This window comes from Phasianus colchicus, chromosome 1 (genome assembly GCF_987193195.1).
Source record: "Phasianus colchicus chromosome 1, bPhaCol1.hap1.1, whole genome shotgun sequence".
NCBI lineage: Eukaryota > Metazoa > Chordata > Aves > Galliformes > Phasianidae > Phasianus > Phasianus colchicus.
The window spans coordinates 135,104,231-135,125,751 of NC_143436.1; the positions used below are offsets into that span (position 1 = coordinate 135,104,231).

Below are 21,521 nucleotides of genomic sequence, written 5' to 3' on the forward strand. Positions count from 1 at the left end.
TGCCCTTTTCACCGTGGACGCGATGCAGCTGGGTAGCTGGACCGGTGACCGGAGCAGGTCAGAAGCCTTAGCGAGATCTTCGCGGTCACGGCTTGCCAGAAGCCCTGAGGGCAGCCCGAAGGAAAACACTCAGAGCTGAAGCCAACCCCTCCAAGCCTGACGGTGTCGCGCCGGCAAAGCCACTCAGCTCCGCAGCCCGCCGCTCCCGCACCCGCCGCGGGGCTCCGCCGGCCGAGAGGCGGCCTCTGGGCGGGGCGAAGCTCCGGTGCGCAGCCGGGCGGGGCGGGGGCTGCTGCCCGCTCGCGGTGCGGCAGGGGCCGGGGCGACCGCTGGGGCTCGGGGCACGGACGGAGGTGAGGAAGGGCTGCGGCGTAGGGGGGGAGGATGCGGTGCCGCGGGCTCCACGGGGCTACGGCTGTTTGCCGCGCCGCCACGGAGGGCTGCGTGGGCAGGGAAGGCCTTTCTTTCCCGAGGGTCTCCCGTGTGCCCCGCGTTGTGCGGCGTGGGCTGGAGGCGGGGCGGGCTGATCCCGAGGCTCCTCGGTAGATAGGCTGAACGCTGGGTGCCCTTCAGGAGAGCTTTCTGCTGCTTTCAGGAGTGCTTTGGGCTGTGTTTGCCCAGTCCCACAAAATCTCTGCGCGTCCGCTGGTTTTCTAGGTTTTGTGACGCTTTCTTACGAGTTATTTTCCTTTGGCTTCTTCACTATGTATGGGAATATACAAAAGCGGGTAGAAAGTGCGGTGTATAGGGGAAAAGTGTGGGAACTCACAGCTCAGCCACGCTTCTTTTAGAAGTTCTTAGAGCAGGAAGCAGGACAAAGCTTGGTGCAAATCTTGATGTGGTAAAACACTGCAGAAACGGCTTATTGCATAACTGTGATCAAGCAAAGGCTTTTATAATTTGTTATTACTGTTAAATCGAGAGCTTCTTGCCTCCTTCACGCTTTGGTGGGTGAAAGCGGTGCCCTGGCAGAGCAGCCTGCAGAACTCTGCAGCAGAGCCCGAGAGCTGCTGCTTCACAGCCCAGACCGTTCTGTCTACAGTCACAGCTCGGTAGGACTGAGTTAGCAGTTGTCAGCTCTTGAGTTGAAGAAATGCTTATGGTTCTTTCCAGAAACAGCTCTTTAAGTTTGGGGAATTTCATCAGGGACTTCTGGAAAATGCTGTTTGTTGGCTTTGTTCTTCCTGAGCTCGGTAACTTCGGGCTTGTTTGACTTGGACCGCTTGTACGTGCTTAGACTCTCAAAAGAGACTTAGAGTTGCTAAATGAACACTCTTCTTTCATAGCAATTGTGAAATCAGAATGCATTAAAAACTGCAAAATTGACATAAGGCTTTGCACAAAAATTGTTTTATCATGTGATTCCTAATTTAGATAATTTTAAGTCAATCCCTGAAAATTACTTAAATTACTTTTTAAATAAACTTTATTTTTTTTTCCCCCTGAGAATAACGCATTAATTTTTATATTATCCTGCATCCCTTATCTTCTATATTTGTATTTTTTATCTCTATGAGCCCTTCTGGACCATTGAAATAGCTCTTAACTGTTCTCTGAAAGCGACAGTGAAAAAGTCGTAATTTACTCTGGATTTAAATATTTTCACATTGCTTTATATTGACAGGAGCTGAAATGATACAGAATACTGTTAGAAGCTTTGACTGCAAAATGAGCTCCTTCTACTTGATGCTGAAAGGAGGTACCGTTTTCAATTTCTTTGAATACTGATATAGATCGCTTCATTCAAGGTGATTTAGATGCTCTCATTGACTCTATCTTAATGTGCAGTGGAAATCTGTGCACAAGCATCTTTTGGTTGTGCTCAGATTCACTGATGGCTGGTTCCATACATCTACAGATATCCATCTTTTCTTTTTTCCCTCATTCTCTCCCCCGCATGTCGTGGTGAAAGGTGAGGCAGTATGCGCAATGGACATCTTGTTTAGAATCTAGATGTACAGTAGCTAGTGCTTTTCTCAGAGCTGAACAGGAAGTTGGCTTACAGGGATGTAACAGCTGCAAACCGCTTTGTGGGCATTCTTTGATTGGGGTGACTTCACTTGAATTAAACAAAATCTGCTGAGTACTGGTCTTATACTTACAAGCATGGGTTTTCTGTAGTACTGTAACTTGCAGAATTGTCTGAAAAGGAGGCAGTGAAGGGCTAACATTTGTGGTCATCACTATAAAGAACCAGACCACCACAGTGGCCATCCAGGTCCTCTTTCAGAGGGTGCTTGTGCATCTTTCTGAGTGAGTGTTCAGGACAAGGGAAGATTTAGGTTGGATGTCAGCTTTAATAAAAGCTTTATTTAAAAAGTTCACTCACTTAGATATGGTGCAAAATTGAGGCATTTTACACCTTCAGGCTGTTATGCTGTCTGCTGAGATGCTGATCAATTGCTGTAAATTACAATTCCAGTCTTTTTTCTTCATGACTTATTGACTGAGAGTCCCCCTGGCAGTAACAGGGTTAAGGCTACAGCCCTTCACCTAGTGTCCAAATCCATGTGTAGCTACAGTGTTTCCTCTTCTTCAAGGTGCAGCCATCCACTTTAAACTCAGAAGCACAGAAATAGCCATAAACACACCTTGCTTCTGGTCTGTGAGCCACTTATATTTTAAACTATAAGGAATGTAGGTAGTGATCAATATTGAAAGCCACTTAAAATAATAGCAAAGTGCTAATAACTGTAGGGGCTAGATGCTTCCTAAGCTGTCTTGAATGTTTTGTCATTGTATTGGCCTTTGGAAGAAAATCTTAAAATGTGGAAAATAAAGATACAGTTATGTCTTTTAAAAAGCTTCCTGCAGGACAATTTTACTAATCTTGCTACATGCAGACTTAAGAGCCCAATGTCTTTAAGAACTGTTCTTACAGCATTTAGAGTAAGGCAAGTAAAAGGGAGGCTCTGTGAAGAGAGATGTCCTGTAAAAAAAACAGTAAGTCAGTATCCTAAGCTAGGTCCACATATTTTCTGTTTTCAAGATGCTAATTTTAGAAAATTGAAAGAGAAGTAATAAGTTATATTTCAACTATGAGAAGATAGAAAAGTAACTCGGAAATCAAAACTTATCTTTTTTAGTAGATCAAACCACAAATGTGATTGGTGGGTGAGTGGGTGTTGTTTTTTCTCCTTTTTTCTTAAAGACTATGTGTACATGTTTCCTTTGAGCTCAGCAGATCTTGAACTGAAAGAGTACTTCAAACTAAGTACGCAGGCAGTAAAGCTGGTGCTCTCTCTACGTAAGTGAGACTGAGTCTCTGCAGCCCTATCACAGCAGCTTATTGCTGAGACAGTTAGAAGACAGTACAGGGTTAATCAATAGGTATGTGAACTAATGACTGTTTTCTTTAAACAAAGTTTGCTATTTCGCATGAGTGGTTTTAGATAATGTTTCACTGTATGTTCTGCTTGAGAAGGAATGTTTGTAAGAACCTTGTGTGAACCATGGTTCACTTGAAACCATGCTAGCCAGAATAGAATAGCTCTGCATATTTTCTGGTATTTCAACTACAAAAACTGTAGTTGTCTTTGCTTCTTTTCAGGATTTCAAAGATTCACTTTTGCTGTATTTGAACTGGTGGGGAGGGAGTTTGTAAAGAATAGAGCTACTTTAAAGACTTGATCTCTAGCATAGAGTAATAGTAACTTGGTTATTCTTACCCTAAATTTAGGCATCATTTCCTTTTAGTGGTCAAATTAATCTTAAATAGTGGCTGGTTATGTCTGGCTTTGCTGCTCGTGTTGACTTATGTGTAATGTCATCTTCATTTTTTGGTGTAAAAAATATTCTCCAGACGTCCTTTATAGAATTTTTGGTCAATCTTTACTGCAGGTTTTGTTGGTGCTCTTTTGTGTCTCCACTACAGATACAATGAAGTAGTTGCTTTTATATTTAGGATGTCTGTAGAAAAAGACTGGCTCTGCATGTTCATACTGTTGTCCAAATCGTGTGTTTCATACAATCCTTTTTTTCCCTTCTCATTTTTACAGGTAAACCAAAGCTGCAAGAATTATGATCAGCTCTTTGACAAGTTACAGGAAAACCACATACAAGGCAACTAAATAAAGGCTATGGTATGAGTGCTTTTTCAGATATACTGTCCAAAACAAGTAAATACTTGGAAACAGTTATATTCCAATGTTGCACTCTGCTCCATGTGTCCTATCCTACTGCCCCAGCACCTCTGTATGTGAAATGTTCTGAAAGAAGTAGCTAGCGTGGCTTATTTGCTGCTATGATGAACTACAGTGGGTATAAAAGTAATTCAGAGCAGTGTGTATTTTTCAGAGAATGTCTTCTCTTCTTCCAAGCCAGTTCTAGCTGAGTAGAAGACTGGCACCTGTGTTCATTACAGTTTGCAATATCTGTTACATGGGAAACCAGATTATTTTAATACTAGAGGGAACAGTGTGCAGTGTAGTCATGTAGGAAAGGCACGACAGCTATAAGCAGATCTTAACCTGCAGAAAGCTATGTCAGAAATGAAAGGGGTTAAATGTTTTCAAGCTGTCTGTCAGTAGATGTTTTGGGAAGGTCTCTGATGACATTTGCCAAGAAAAAAGCAAAGAGAGAACTTGGTTAAGATACAAAGGTTTCGTGGAAACCAGTTCTAGGATACAAGGGCAGTGGTTTCTATTCAGTCTTGCCACTGTTAGGGGAAGCTGCAGAGACCTGAGATGTCTTGAAAGTTTTGCTGTTTTTAGTAACCACAGCAATTCATGTTAGCCACAGTTTACACATTTGGTAACGTTGTCACCCTTAGACACAAATTTAAATTTTTGCTTGCCTTGGAGTTACAGTGTGTTCGTTCTCCAGCAAAAGACTACAAGTTCACCTACTGTCAAAAGTAGTGCTGTCTCAACTGCACAAGCACAGTTTGAAGAATGAAACCTTATGTATCTGCAGTTGTGTGTTTTGTAAATGTGTGGAGAGAGGAAGAGCTTAGTTAATCTTGTTATCTAAATTATACGTTAATATTGCTGTATGCAAGCATAATTTCATTTATGTGAAATGTTTTTGGGGGGCTTTAACCTGCTGGCAATGAAAAATACACTTTTATACAAGAGTTTTTCCAGTAGAAAATTGGAAGCTGTAGTGTAAAGCTGGAAACTCAGCAGCCTTTTGCAGGCACCGACTATTCCAGCAGCTGAAATTTTCCAAGGCTGGGGTTAAATGGCCAAACCCATTTTACCCTCTCCAAGATGACTAATGCTTGTCCTCAATTTTTAAGGAGTAATGTGGGGGGCAGATGACAGTGCAGCTTGGAACGCTCTCACCGTACTAACGGAAAATAATTTTGCCTTACAGCATAAGATGACATCTACATTTTTGCTTATTGGTCATCTAATTCTAGTCATACCTTTGTTCAGTGCTGGTAAGTCAGATGTGTTTTTGAAATTACTATTTTAAAAAGAAAGCCTAAAAGACACAAGTTGACTATGTGTAGTAGAGAAGAGTTACTGAGGGAAAATACTGTATTTAGTATTTGTTTTTGTTTTAGCATACTGAAAATATTCCAAATGTTTCTTCTTGGATTGAAGTTGTGCTGGGGGTGGTTAGAACAGGCTGGCATAAATTCAGAGTACTGAGGCTTTGAGTAGCTTCTCCCTAATTCCTTTAAAGAAAGTGTGAAGAAACTAGCTTCCTTGAATTCGCATTAGCTTTTAAATGCCTTCTTTAAGAGTTGTGTTGTATCTCTTGCCCTGAGAATAGACTGGTGGAGGTCAATTAATTGGTAATTTGCAATTACTATTATAATATTTTAATGGTAGTTTTAAGTTCTCAGTAGGGTTTAGACTACATAAATGAATGGTGTTTATCTTGCTGTTCTTGGCATAAGCAGGCTAATATTAAGGGAAACAGCTCTCTAGGAAACTATTTGAATTAGGTGGCAAGATGTTGTTAAGGTAGGAAAATTACTGAAGACTTTTTTTAAAAAAAAATCATTAGATGAGCTTTGGATTTACATCATCATTCAGCAAGATTTGCAAAATAAATTGCAAATTTATTGAAATCCCCCCAGTGGGTTTTTGTATTGTTATTGTTATTGTTTTTTTTTCTTCCACCCCCTCCCCCTAGGAATTCAGTGTTGCATATATATGCAGATATTCAGAAGCTTTTAAAATGTGCTTCATGGCCAACTGGCTGACTCTGAGAAATGGGTATTTTCTAAAAAAAAAAAAAAAAATTAAGCATATAGACTTCTTGATGACTTCTTGCAGTATTTGTCGTTCTTTCCTCCTGTATTGTATTTTTAAACTGATGTTTAGAAACTCCTTATTAAGACACACAATTGTGTAATGTCAACTTGTTACACAGCCATAATTATAAAGGATGGTGCTCTGGACAGAGATGAGAGAAATTGCAAATACAGTAAGGAAATAATGTATCACAGTCAAGATTTCCTAATCTAAAAACCTCATCTCTTCAAATTTAGTTTGTATTACGTGTTGGTTCACAGACTTAATTTTATTTATGTGGAGATCTTGACCTAATTCCATATAGTCTTGTGCTTGTGCTTCAGGTCAGACTCTTTTCTTTTTTTTTCTCCTTCCCCCCCCCCCCTCCCCTTCCCCCTTATTTGTTTTTGGCTTTACAGTCGTAATGGCCAGAGTAGTGTGTAGAGTTCCATGCTGCTACCATTTGCACTGTCTTTTGTAGGCAGTATCTATAAGAGTCTGGTAATTCTACACAAGTGCTATCATGCTGAAATAGGAAGGATGTGGAGGATGTGAAGCTTGTATTGCCTGGCAAATTCCACGTATCTTCATATATCATAGTTTGCTTTGTGACTATTGCTGACTATGGTAACTAAGAGAAGTTTTGACCTAAGCTTTGTAAAGTATGTGCTTGTTCAACCAGAAGGTACTGAGGAGATAAAAACAGTAGCCTTCCAACATTTTAATGGTAAATAATTATGGAAAATTTAATTATTTTAAATTGAAATGGGTGTATGGATATTAATACTTCTTAAAAATATAAGATTAAAGGCATTAGTAAGTTTTCTTTCTTTCTCTCTCTCTCTCTCTCTTTTTTTTTTTTTTTTTTTTTTTTTTTAATAGAAGAATGTGTTATTTGTAATTACTTTGTTCTTGTTGGAGAACCTACAGCTATCAGTTGCCCAGTAATTACATTACCAATGCTTCACTCTGATTACAATCTGACCTGGTATAAAAATGGTAGTAATACACCGATAACCACGGAGAGACATGCCAGGATCCATCAGAGGAAAGGCTTGCTTTGGTTTATTCCTGCAACACTTGAAGATTCTGGACTTTATGAATGTGAAGTAAGGTAAGGAGTGAAACAAATGGATTACTAATGCTTACAGTGTAGTAATATCAGTGGGACTTCAAAGTACAGATGATGATTCTTTTTTTTTTTTTAGGAAAGTGATCTTAGATTAGTTAAAAGCAATGTCTTGACCACGCTTTTTGGTGTGCTGTCTTTTTTCTTCCAAATGTGTTGAATTTGGCATTGCAGAAGTGTTTTGTACAGGAAACTTCTGATGTTAAAGGACAATAATATTGACCATGGTGTGGATTTTTTTTTTTCCCTATTTGTTTTCATTGTTTGTCTTGGCAGAAGTGTAAGGTCACTGTAAAAAGTCTTAACTCCTTCAGCTCTTCCTGTGTTCATATGGCTGTTTGATAGAGGCAGATCAGAATAACATTTTAATTTTGTCATTGAACGTGATTAAACGGAAGAAGGAGCTATGAATAGCAAACTCTGTATGTTACAGACTATCAACGCATACAGACTACCTGGATAGCTTTGCAATTCTGGGGACATCCTTTGGGGAATTTACAAATTGAGAAGCAGAAAACCATCCTTACGTCTTATTATAAAAAATTACAAACGCTATTTGTCAAAAATGAGAATGCATATGAAGAGCAAAGCAGTGTACTAGACATCTTTAAAGATAGTGAGAATATTGTGTCCCCAGCATTGTTAAAAAAGATTTAAGTGCATAGAGAAGAAAGAAAAGAAATAGATTCCTTTCAATTAGCGCACTGGAAATTTCCGCTTCAGGTGGTCAAATCTTACGGGGGCTGAAATCCACTGTGTGCTGAACAGGAAATTAATGCCAACAAGGCACACAGAAATTGGATTTTTTTTGTTCATGGTCTTGCCACATCACACCAAGAACAACAAATGCAAATCTTTTCAGGTGACCCAAATCTTGTCTTACTAGTTTGTTGTTACATGTACTGCTGTGCATACAGCACACCAGTTATGTTGAAGGGATTTAGGATGTCAGTGTAGTAACGCTGATAAAGAAGAACTTTCAGTGTAGGCACAGGTCACAGGCTATTGCAACTTCTTGCTTTAGATTCAGAAATGAATCCAAAATTGAAATAGGGAAGAAATCAACCATTTCAAAGCTAACTAGATATATGATAAACATAGATTTAATTTAGCCATGCTTGCTTTGTGTTTTCTTGGGCATTTTACCTCCTAAGTTTGGCTTGTGTAATAGCAGCATGCCAAAAAACATATAGTAAAGCTCACTTGTATTAACTGTAGGCTATGTTTTGTGCATCATGCATTTAAGATTTAATCTTAAAACTCATCAAGGTGCAGCATACCAAAGTTGTAGCCAAGTCTGTGAAAATATGTATGTTTCTTCTGAAAACATCTCACTTAGCATGCCATGAAGAAATGAAAAATGAGCAGAAATTAATAATGGCTATTTCTTTATTTCTGTCTCAGATTCCTGTCTTGTAGTACCACATCTTCTGCAGAGCTTTGATACCACAAATTCCTGTCAGTGTTCTGTGAGCTCTCAGTCAGAAGTGGTTTCATGTTGGTATTGTACCTTGGTGTACGTCGTATTCAAATGCTTTGTCTCTCTTGTGCTGGAAGTTATCCTTTGCCCCTTCAAAGATTATCATCAGTGAGATCAACCCATTTTCTTCTTCTGTTTGCTTTGAGTTCAGCTGAGACTGAAAGTGTTCCAGAGCAGTTATGGTTTGGGTGACCCTGCATTAATGTGTATGGGCAAAGATAGAGCTGAAAACAAAAATGCTAGGTTGCTGCTCGGGGCTCCACAGTGTCAGCTGTGAGAAGTTCTGAATTCTCTTCTGGTGAAACTTCTAGAGCAGATTTCACTTCAGTTCACTACACAGCATAAGAGGTTATTCCCATCTCTCTTGACCTGGAACAGAAAGTGAGGGAGGAACTGAGGGTAATGTCCAAGAGCTGGAGAGACTGTAGCAATAGTGATAGAGGCAAAGCTGGTGAAGACACTTAAGTCCCTTTAAGTCCTAAAATCTCTTCTCTATAAATTTCTTGACTTGCTGGAAACAGAAGCTGTGCTGTTAATGACCTGACTTGTTTGCTCTTCTCATTACAGGAGTCTTAACCGCTCTAAACAAAAAATTATAAATTTAAAAGTCTTTAAGAATGATAATGGTTTGTGTTTTAATGGAGAAATGAAGTATGACCAAATAGTGAAGAGTGCAAATGCTGGAAAGATTATATGTCCTGATCTAGAAAACTTTAAAGATGAAGACAATATTAATCCTGAAATACACTGGTATAAGGTATTGTACATATCTATTTAAGATATAGAAGGAAATATTCTTTTTAGAGTGTGCTATGAAGTAACTGTGAATTGAAGCTTTAGAAAGAAAAAGTTTACAGTTTCAATATGGCATCTATTTTGCCACAGTTAAAAAGAGATACATATTTAAAAAGACAATATATCAACATTTAGGCTGTAAGTTCTATCAGAGTCCCATATGTGTGTTGCTTTTGTTTGTTGATTTGTGAAATTTGCAGTTGATGTAACTAATAAGTTGGTAGGTAAGGTATGGAGGTGATGAGTTTAAAAACTTGTGTTTCTTTAAATACTGGGCTTTGCATAGCTATTTCAGTTTCTCTGAATATTAGGCTACTATCATAGGCCACTATCATAGAATCATAGAATGGCCTAGGTTGAAAAGGACCATAATGATGATCTAGTTTCAACCCCCCCTGTTATGTGCAGGGTCATCAATATATTGATTATGGCATAGTATTCTTATGCCTCTTGCTCTAAATCCAGCAAAATATTCTGTAGACTATGCAGACTCGGAAAGGTGTAGCTTTTTTTCATGTTGAGGTAAATTTCTAGAGCAGTTCAACTCTTAATTTTGATGCTGGCTTTCAAGTATGTATATGGGCCTGTGTATTATATTTGAAATAAAATGAACACGTGCAGCATCAAGGCTTTTTTGAGATGAAGCGATTCTAAAGTGTTTATAGGTCGTGGAAAAGAAAGGAATTTCTCACCGCATTTGCCATTGCCACAGAAGTAACAATACACCCAACATCATGAGTCATTGCTACAAAAGCTCAATTTCATCTCAGTGAAGTAGAAATGTAGGCACGCATTCTCTAAATTCTGCTACAAATGTAATGACTTTTAGTCCATTTGCGTGATAAGTCCTCCTAAATCACAGGTATTTTTGATACTTTTAGGAGTGTAAGTCTGGATTTCTTGAAGACAAGCGACTTGTTTTGGCAGAGCGTGAAAATGCCATATTGATCCTCAATGTTACTCTACAAGACAAAGGAAACTACACATGTCGTATGGTATATACATTCATGGGAAAACAATATAATGTTTCACGCACCATGAATCTGGAGGTTAAAGGTAACTACACAGAAGTTTTATTCTCTCTTTTTTTTTTTTTTTCTATTTATTTGTAAGTTATTTGTATACAGGCATAAGCAATTTGGCATGACTTTTCAGCTCTGTGGGATTAGGGCTGCAAATTTTCTTTAAATCAGTTTTTCCTTGAATGCAGCGATTAAAGTGCAATAATGCATATTGCTACCCTTGAAACATGGCTTTTGAGAAAGAATTGTCATAGGGAAATGAGAAATCGGGGGTTAGGAATAGAAAGAAACAGTGGTTACTGGGATGGTGGTTTTGTTCTGCAAAAAAAAAAAAACACAAAACAAACAAACAAACAAAAAAAAAACCAACCATGTAAACAACCATTAAACCAAAACCAAACGAGTAATTTTTATTGAGATCAGGACAGCAGAACTGACCTGCTGGTCCGTTTGTTTTTGTAGACAGCTTTAATGGTGACATGATCTCTACCATGACAGTCCTTTCAGAAAAGTTGGCTAGAGCTATATTGTCCATCTTCTAAGAGTACTGACTCAATGTAAGGTTAGATAGAGAATACAAGAGCAGTAGCTTGATAACAATGAGTCTCTGTATTATTGCAAAACAATACAATTCTATCCCAGTTTAAGTGTGTGCTTGTTAACTCTTACTTAAACAAATACTCATCCAACCTAGAAGATTGAGTCATTGTGATAATTCCTCTTTCTCTTCCTTATCTATCTCTCTAACAAAGTTCATTGCATTATTTTTGATCTTGTTTCTGTTATGTGATTTTGTATTACATCTATATAAATTTCCACTGAATTTAAGGCTTAAAAAAAAAAATTGTAAGGTAAACTGAAATATTCTGTCTTGGAAGCTAAAAGAATAATATAGTTGGAGTGTAGCAAATCTCATTAGAGATTTTCTACTGGAAATTTGAAACTGGCAGTAGATATGGTGCTACAATAGAACCACACAATAAAACAAAAACATTGCAAAACTTTCAGTTAGAGTAAGTTGTGAAACTTGTATTACCCAGAGATTTTATTTATTTATTTATTTTCTTTCAGAAAGTCCACTGAAAATGAGACCAGAGTTTATTTATCCAAACAACAATACAATTGAAGTGGAACTTGGTAAGTAGTAAATATTTAAGAAATCGTTAAAACTTAGTTAACAGATAAACTCCCTACCTTTCTGAAATAATATATTAATAGTTCAGCTGATTTCTGCAAGACTGGTATGTAGACATGTGCATTGAGGAGGGTAGATGACTGAATGTGATTTCCTGCAAGTAGTTTGCAGATAGAATAACAGAGTGCACTTAAGATTGGAGTCTCTTGACCAGCAATGTCAGGTTGGATGTGTCTACATTTGATTATGGCAATCTATCCTTTGTACTGCTTCTCACTGCCTCTGTCTTGGCATATCTTCAATATCATTGAAAATATGGTGATGTGTGTGCAACATGTTAGGATATTTACCAGTTGACCATTTTCAGTAGCTTTTCTCATCCTGTATGTTTCCTATCTCTCTACTCTCTCTGGAAAATAGATTTTCCAGATGATTTTCCTGATGCCCATCTAGGGAATTAAAAGATTTTGGATACTGATCTTTTGTGAAGTATTGAAATCTTAGTTCATGGACATCCCAGATACTGTTAATCTTAGAAATTTCTTAAACAAAAGAGATTCTGACTGGATACAAGGGCTAACTTTTTCCCAATGAAGACAGCCAGGCAGTGGATTTGCCCAGAGAAGCTGTGCATTCTCTGTCCTTGGAGATTTCAAAACCTGTTTGGATAAAGCACTCGAGTAGCCTGGGCTGATTTCATAGCTGCCCCTGCTTTGAACAGGAAACTAGACTAGAAACATACTGAGGTCCTGCCCAACATCAGTTACTCTGTGAGTCAATGAGCTAAGAGTGTAGTAGGCGAGTCTTTTCCTAAGAAGACCTATACATGTTTAGATTGCACCATATATAATAAATGTGTTGTACTGGTCTAGCCTAGAAGAATGAGTTTTGAAACTGTATGAACTGTGAATTTTTTAAAAATCATTTTGTACCAAGAAGAACTGTTTCCAATAAAAATCTTTGATTAAAAAGGGCTTTAACTGATCTTGGAGAAATGTGAGTGGCTGTTGCAATTTCCTAGTGCAGAGGTCTAACGTGTCTGGCACTGTTTTGAGGAAGCAATTATAACTGCTAATAAAAATATTAGCAGTTAGTTCATTAAAGGAGCCCAGAGGAAAGGTGGTGCTGGGGCTCTAGCACCATGTGGGAACCAAGGCCAGAGAATTATGGATTAATCTTAGATACATCACACTGATGGCAGTCAAACCACTATTAGGGATCTGATCAGCACAGGCCCTTAAAAGGCATTTTAGTTTACTGAATGCACAAAGGATTTTTTTAATCCTTTGATAGTACTGAGAAAATGGAAGATCAAGTAACTGTCATTCCAGGGGCTGCCTGTTATTCTTGGCTTATATTAAGATTCGTTATGGGTCACCTGTGACTTTTTGTTTAGACGACTACGTTTCAGATGAGCATTTGGGTCCAAATTTGGCAAAGCTTGAACATTGTTGATTAAAACTTGCTGTTACATTATTGTTCATCTGAACTGATCTAAGGCATCCAGACCCAGCTTTAATTACTTCATAGACACTGAGAAAGCAGCCATGCATGGGACTAAAGGGAAACACAAGGCCTTCACCCACAAAGTGGGTTTATTGTGGCTGAAGAATTAACACAAAATAAATGTTTCTTGATGACAGGAGACCTTTAAAGGAAGGGGTTTCTTTGGGCAAACTCTATTCTGGAGGGAGATGATTGAAGAGAATCTGTGAATTTTATGTAAACCCTGTTCTAGTAATTACTTTGGAATAAACCTTTAGTTCACATGCATGCTTTCGATAGAGGCTGTCCTTTGATGGAAGCGTCTAGATCTGTGGTTCTAGGAAATGAAACCCTGAGATCATTACGTAACTTCTGTTGGTAAAATAAAGAAGGAAAGGACTCCATGAGAGATGCTTCCGTTCTTGTAAATGGAACTGTTTGAGGTACATTGGCAATATATACATTCTGCAACTTGACTTGCTTTCTTAATGTTACTGTATGATACTCATATTGTAAGATCTGGATTCTTGATGGCAAAGGAACTTACAGATGGGTGAACTCTGCTCTGAAAGCAGAGTGTGAGTGTAATCAGAAACTGTTCCAGTGGACAGTGTTGGCCAAAATACTCTGATCTGATGTAGATATGCATGGTCACTAAGAATAGGATGCAGCTCCAGGTCATAGGTACCTACCCATGGGTACCACATACGACTTAAGGACTTCAGCTTGTGCTGTTATTAATAAGGACTTAATTCAGTTGCCTATACATAGATGTCTAGTGCTGTTTTGGATGAACTGACTACTCCAGCTGTGCACGTTTCCTGAAGATCTGGAGTATTATCTACCAGCACTGTAAAGATGCTCTTGAAATGTTATCACACTGTATACAGGCAACTGATTTGAGCCTGAGAGATCTTTGAGTGTAGTCAGAGGAGTCTGGAGAGCCATTCAGATGGAAAGGCTCAGGTATCCATTCCAATAGCAGACTCCAGTGGAGGTGAACTCCTTTACTAGATTAGATATTTAGTTCACATGTAGACATGAACATTCAGATACCTACATTTAGGGTGGAATTCACATCCAGATTGGAGACACTCAACAGTGGAGTAGAAATGGATGAGTTTTATGGACTCTGCTTTTTGTAAGGTAAGTGGGTTTTTCCTTACCCCTCTTTTTCCAGCTGTTCCCTTAACACTTGAATCTGCTTTTGTTACAAGACTTTCAATTGCTGTATTTAATTTTTTGTTTTGCTTTGTAGGCTCTCATGTAGTCATGGAATGCAATGTGTCAAGTGGTGTGTATGGCTTGCTTCCATACTGGCAAGTTAATGATGAAGATGTTGATAGCTTTGACAGCACCTACAGGGAACAGTTTTATGAGTAAGTTCTTATACATTGAACTTAAGTGTATTTCTGGGTGATGCAATTGGTAATAATTTGTGGTAAGTTCGCTGTAAAGTTGACTAGTAGTTAATGGCAGTAGTCATTCAAAGAATGATTAGAAAACTGCATCAGGTACATTATATCCTTAATGCTTGATTTGAAAAATATAAGCAATTTCTTAAAAACACAAATGGAATGAAGCAACTATATGCAGGTCTTTAGAAAGTTGTTATGAAATATATCATTTTGTAAGGCTTATTTATGTATTTGTTTTTATGCAGCCCTTCTACTAATAGATTACATCTTGTCCTCTATCATTAATGTGAGAATGAAAGATATTTTAAGGCCAAAAAAATAAATCACTCTGTTTATTTTTATTTGTTAAGTTGATCTGTTTTCAAGTACAGATATAGCTGTTGATTTTGAAATGCACAGAGAAGACCTTGTTGGAGAATATTTAGGGTTATATATTTTTTTTCATTTAAGTAAATTAAGAACAAATTAAACCAGAAAAACATAGTGATTTCTTCCAAAAGAGAAGGATCTTTGTTTCTGAGTGACTAATCTATACTGTAGCAAATTGTGGGTATGCTGTGTGTCTTATCATCACATCAACCACTGCCACTAACCATAATTCTTATAACTAAGTGTAGAGAAGGATGGAGGGGTTTTTTCTACTGTCCATTTCAGACTCATGCAGAAGCCCTGCTGTCTCCATCATCAGTGCAAAAACTGGATAGTGTCATGTTGAATACTGTTTTTAAAATGTTTTTTTTATTTGATTCCAGTTTCTGTTGATGCTTCTTTTCTAATTCTTATTTTTTTTCCCCCCAACAAAAGAGAGGGAATGCCTCATGGGATTGCTGTGTCTGGAACAAAATTTAACATTTCAGAAGTGAAATTAAAGGATTATACTTATAAATTTTTCTGCCACTTCTTTTATGATTCTCAAGAATTTACATCATACATCAAATTGGAACACCCAGGTAAGCTGCCCCATCTTGATAAAATTATCGTCATTGATGATTACTTCCCAATTAGTTTGACACCACATTACTTGTAGCTAAAACTGTACCTTTGTGCTAAGCAAGCAGTACAATTCAGTATCTTTCTTTGTGGCATCTTTCTCTCATATTCCTTTTCACAATAAGTTTAAAGAAATATCACTTGGAATGTGCTTTGCTTTCTCTTGTTTGGTGTTTGGGAAAAATCACTGAAATATTTAAATTACATTGAAGCAAATGTGAGTCCTTGGCAGAATATTGTGCTTCATTTTGCACACTGGCACGTGGATCAGAGGAGATAGTGTGTGCAGAAGAGCAGTGAAAATGGCCAATTCTCTTAGAGAACCAAGAGGAGACATAAATAAGAATGGAACTATGCCTTAAAATAAAACAAATACATCTGTGGATCTGGTTGTTCTAACTTTCTCTAACAACGAATGGGCTCAGATTGCCAGGATAAGAAAAAGTTGTTTAGATAATAGGAAAAAATCTTAATGATGATAGTGGAGCTATGAAATAGTTTGTTTGGAAAGATTATGGGGTTACTGATGCATGTGCTTTGTTACCACCTTCTAGACTCATGCATGTTGACTGGGAGCATCCAGCTGTTTGTTGGATAAGTTGTAGTCGGCTCAGAGACAGGATACGATTGATCTGTTGCTGACTAGTCTGAAATCTTTCTTTTTAGTATATAAACCTTATGCTAAAGATTAAATGAGCTTGTAAAACCACAGATTCAACGCTCAAGAATTTTATTCTTTGTAGTTGAGAACAGATGCACAGAAAAGCAAACTACCAGATTTAATAAGCGACCACTTATTTTTTGATTTAGCTATGGAAAATTATCTGGTCTGCTGAGTGGCAAAGCTGACTTGGTCAACTGTGAGCCAATCCTTTGACAGAGGTTATTTTCAAACTGGCAACACTGTAAACAATAGTTGACTGATAATGGATCAGAGCACTAGCTTGCTACAGAAGTATAAACAAATTATTTGCTTACTGTAAACTAAGATTGTCAGGGTAGCAATTAACCTCAGAATTTTTCAAATGTGCATCAACTAGAAATTGTAGTTTGTGGAATTGTTTGTGGGTGTGATTTTTTTTTTTCTTACTTCTTGTTTTTTGATCTATTGAAGACGGCAAAGTAGGATGCTCAGTGGTGGATCTTTGGGTGCTCAGTCTGGAGAAAGCAGCATAGTCAGGAAGCCATCTCTGACTTCCTTGCTTTCTGACTGATCAAATTTTGTACTAGAACTCTCACTGTAGTATAACACTGAGATATACATTAGTATTTTGGTGTATTGGCTGAGAGAAGCTTCTTTTGTCCCACTCTTAATGTACCTTTTCTCTGAAAGATAAAATCTGACACATCAAATGACAGTATTTGTAAAAAGCATGCATGAAAATATTTCAGTTTTGTCATTCATTGTATTTTCTACTTTTTCAGTCCCTTATTGACTAAACAATATTTGAAAAAAGACAGTTTTTAATATTTCTTTTCTTTTTCTGTTTCTCATCTATAACTCTATTTTCTTTCTTTTTTTTTTTTTCTCCTTTTATTCCATGTTTTACTGCAGTTCAGAACATTCGGGGTTACTTGATTGGAGGAGGAATTTCTTCGGTATTTTTATTATTTCTTATACTCATTATCTACAAGATCTTTAAAATCGATATTGTGCTTTGGTATCGGAGCTCCTGCCATCCTTTTCTGGGTAAAAAAGGTATGTTTATGTAGCAGTCCAGGTGTACTTTTAGAGTGCTGTGTGTTGCATGGAGCAGATTGTGTCCGTGGAGTGTGACTGGTAATTTCTCATGATTTTGCTCTCTGTCGTGTCTTAGCATTCAGAATAACATTGAATGGTGTGCTGTCTGTAAGAGCAGTGTGCTGAAATATGGGCCATTTCCAAACACCTGAGAACAACTACATCAGTAGGGAAACAGAAAATACTACTAGATATATTGATGTTCATTGGGACTTCTGTGAAGTCTTTTATGTCTGGTCTTTATGAAGTTGCATTTTCTGACATACTAAATGTGCTTCTGCTCTTGAAATTTGCCCAGTATTTTGTTTTTGCATCTATGTGGTTGTGTTTTGGTTACAAGAATGATCTAATACTTATATGGCTGCTGGAATTCTAAAGCACTCAATTGTCCGATTGCAACAGCTATTTTCTAGATAATTCAGTGGTAATGATTTTTTTTTTTTTAATTTAGGGTTGAATAAGAATACTCAAATATATTTAATTTACAGATCTCTTGCCTGTTTAGATCCAGCATAGTGAATTCTTGAGTCCCATTTCTACAAATGTATCAGGCTCAATATAATTATGCATGCTTAGATAATAGTAAGATTAGAACCCAGAGTAATGTGTCAAGTGGGGGAGGAAACAGAACTTAGCAATATTTTTTTTGTTTATGTCTTTGGAATCCTTTTTTAAAAGTATATTATTCTTATTGCTCATTCTCTAGTTTCAGATGGAAAGATCTATGATGCTTATGTTCTATATCCAAAGAACAGAGAGAGCTGCTTGTACTCATCAGATATTTTTGCTCTGAAGATACTGCCAGAAGTCTTAGAAAGACAGTGTGGATATAACCTCTTTATATTTGGGAGGAATGATTTAGCAGGAGAAGGTGAGCTGTCTGAAAACAAATAATACTGAAGTTTTCTCATAGGTGGCTGAAGTAAGCTGCAAATATAACTCAGGAACAGGGGTCTTTCAACGTCTTTCCGTGGACCATTATCTTCTTTGTCTTCCATTTGCATGTAACAAAAATTTGCATATCAGAACAAGCTATTAATGTGAAAAGGTCATAGCTTTATCTAGGTCTATGGTTTTGGTTGCTCTTTTTATGCAGAACTTCTGAACATCTATTCTCATGTGGTCAGATTGTGTTGTTTTGGCCAAATCTACTCTTGACAGCTAATGCACCTTGCACACACTTATCCTGTCCCTATTTATGATTTAAAGTGTTTTGGCTCAAATATCAAACAGTAAACAAAGCAGTTGGAATGTATGGGCACCATCTTAATAGCTGGAGCTTCTATGAAAAAAGATTGAGGGAACTGGGCTTGTTTAGCTTGGAAAAGAGAAGGCTCCGAGAAGACCTCATTGTGGCCTTCCACTATATGAAGAGAGCAATATGAACAGGAGGGGCAACAGCTGTTTTTACGGATGGATAGTGATAGGACAATGGGGAATGGTTTTAAACTGAGACAGGGGAGGTTTAGGTTAGTTATTAGAAGGTAGCTTTTCACACAGAGGGTAGTGTCACAGTGGGACAGGTTGCCCAAGGAGGTTGTGGATGCCCCATCCCTGGAGGCATTCAAGGCCAGGCTGGATGTGGCTCTGGGCAGCCTGGTCTGGTGGTTGGTGACCCTGCACATAGCAGGGGGGTTGAAACTAGATGGGTTGAAACAGGCCATTCTATGATTCAATTCTATAATTAATTTTGCTCAACTTTTTTTCTCTCTGCAGCTGTGATCAGTATTACTGATGAAAAAATCCATCAAAGTAGAAGAGTAATAATTATCTTAGTACCAGAACCATCATGTTATGGTATTCTAGAAGATGCATCTGAAAAACATCTTGCTGTGTATAATGCTCTTATCCAGGATGGCATAAAAATAATTCTGATTGAACTTGAAAAAATAGAAGATTATGCAAACATGCCAGAATCCATCAAATATGTTAAGCAAAAGTATGGAGCTATCCGATGGAACGGGGACTTCTCGGAAAGGTCACACTCAGCAAGTACAAGGTTCTGGAAAAAAGTGCGTTACCACATGCCCTCCAGAAAACATGGATCTTCATCAGGATTTCATTTGTCACCATAAGACTTGAATTCTTCCCAAGCAACAACAGAAAAATGACAGTGACTGACAAAGTTTATGTAATTGGTGATGGACTGATAGAAGGTCATATTTATCTGTTTTGCACAAACAATTTCACCCAAACTTTCTGGATTGAAGGTACTACAACTTTATCTACAGACGTGAATCATATTTTCTTCTGACCACAACATTAGAATGTCTTGAAGTGTCATCAACAGCACAGTGATGGCATGGAAACCTTTAGGAAGTACTTAAGAACTCTTCCAAGAATTGCACTGTGATTTTCTAAAACATTTTAACATTTTCTTAAACATTAAGAAAACCCCAGAAAAATACTTTCTACAATTAAAGGATGAGTATGAAGGAAACTGTATAAATTAATTGTAATTGTGATGTTATATAATGGACTTGGTTGATGCTGGTAAGTGATTTTTATTTTTGTTGTTTTATGAAATGACATGAATTTTAAAACATGAAGTTTATTTGCTACTTTGTTCATTTTGCTCAAAGATAATTCCATCATTGTTAGTGCATCTGTGTGCTGTCACCCAAGAGAAAAGGTAAGAGACAATCCCAACTTCCCCAGAATGCTATTCAACTTGACAAAGAGTAAATTCTCTTTCCTGATCTATCTTACATTTAAAGAACTGCATGGTTTTCGGCCCCTTATGCTATTCAGACATCATTAAAATTATCACTGTATTGTTGTTCCTAATCTTAAAATGTTTAATGTCCAGAGGACTTTTATCTTGTTAAGTGCCTTAGTATATTTGTCCTTTATTACCATGTGGAGCTACAAGCTCATGACAGATTCTCTCATGCAGACTAGAGAATTGTTGGCTTTGTCCCTGACATCTCAGGGACCAAAGGTGCTTCAGGACACAGACTACAAAGCTGGGTTGTCCCCATGTGTTGCTGATGCTGGAAGTGAGCATGTTTCCCCTCCAGTTCCCAGCCAGGGCGCTGGCTCCAGCATTTGTCAGCTCTGAAAGCTTAAGCTACCTGAACAGACTAATGTGGCAGAGATGCTTTTCTGTTCTCCCACATCAGTGAGTTTATAATTCCTGGAAGGGTCACTGTGCAGTGGAAAAGGAAAAACGATAGAGTGGTCATGCTTGGTAGCTCTATGTGCATTTAGAAAATAGAGCTGAAATAACACTGTTGCCCAGAGAGAGAAGGCTGGAGTCCAGTGGTTTTACACTGGAGTCACAGCTTTCAGACGGTTGTTTGGGAATGGAAGTTGTTAAAACTTATTGTGGATGCTGAATGCTTTTTCTTTCCCTATTTCTTACTTCTGCATTTTTTGGCAACTTTATGTACAACATGGATTTATTAACTTCGAAGCTGACACTTGTGTGGACGGTGATGCAGTTTTTAATGATAGATTCTCTTGAAGGGGGATTGTTTGTTTTTAGAGAAATCATCAAATCTCTTTAGTGTCATGTTTGTAGAAAGAAGATTTACAGGAATAAGAGATGTGAGAGTTAAACTACCTGTGCTTTTCATTTTCTGCTCAAGTTTCCACTTTTAAGTTAGAGATTTAGTTTTGTATGGAAGCTTCAGTGTTTATCTCTTACAAGTGAACTGTGTAGTCTAAGTATAAGCATAGCTGGTCCTTGTGAACAAACTTAGAAAATTTCAGAGTTTGAACTGTATGCTATCTGGAAACTAACCTGTGGTTCAAGTTATCATACACAGGCATTGCTTCATTTTGCTGCTAGTGGCTTTCAACTATTAGTTCCTTTTTAAAAACAAACAAACAAAAATGTTCTGGGAAGATAAGTATTGAACTGTTCTTGTGATTTTTAAAATGTAGGTATAATGACCAATTGCCAGTGTTCTTGAGGAAACAATATGACAGATCTGCTAATGGTGTGTGGGTATGGAAAAGGCACAAAGCTGGTTAATAAACTTAAAGTGAAGTTCTGGCTTATGTAACAGTTGCAAAATAGGTAGGTAGTTATACCTAAGGCAGAGAGATTGAGAGAGAATGGAAAGAATGAAGGAAGCAAAAAAAAAAAAAAAAAAAGAAAGCTCTGCAGTTGTGTACACTAACTCCTTTGTGA

General features: G+C 37.7%; 1 protein-coding gene across 1 annotated transcript; it reads left to right on the forward strand.

Moving 5' to 3' along the window:
* Window positions 1-276: 276 nt before the first annotated feature.
* On the forward strand, window positions 277-21,504 carry LOC116236528 (interleukin-1 receptor type 1-like). The gene is made up of 13 exons (XM_031605189.2): window positions 277-353; window positions 1,625-1,699; window positions 3,999-4,082; window positions 5,317-5,383; window positions 7,071-7,302; window positions 9,365-9,554; window positions 10,474-10,648; window positions 11,686-11,751; window positions 14,493-14,613; window positions 15,457-15,602; window positions 17,198-17,341; window positions 18,090-18,254; window positions 19,100-21,504. The coding sequence occupies exons 3-13, from the start codon at window positions 4,080-4,082 to the stop codon at window positions 19,456-19,458; spliced, it is 1,668 nt and encodes a 555-aa protein (XP_031461049.2). The 5' UTR covers window positions 277-353; window positions 1,625-1,699; window positions 3,999-4,079; the 3' UTR covers window positions 19,459-21,504.
* Window positions 21,505-21,521: the final 17 nt, after the last annotated feature.

Coding starts and splice junctions, on each gene's coding strand:
- LOC116236528 (XM_031605189.2), top strand. Junction 9,555..10,473: donor CTGAAATACACTGGTATAAG/GTATTGTACATA, acceptor TGATACTTTTAG/GAGTGTAAGTCTGGATTTCT. Junction 11,752..14,492: donor TACAATTGAAGTGGAACTTG/GTAAGTAGTAAA, acceptor TTTGCTTTGTAG/GCTCTCATGTAGTCATGGAA.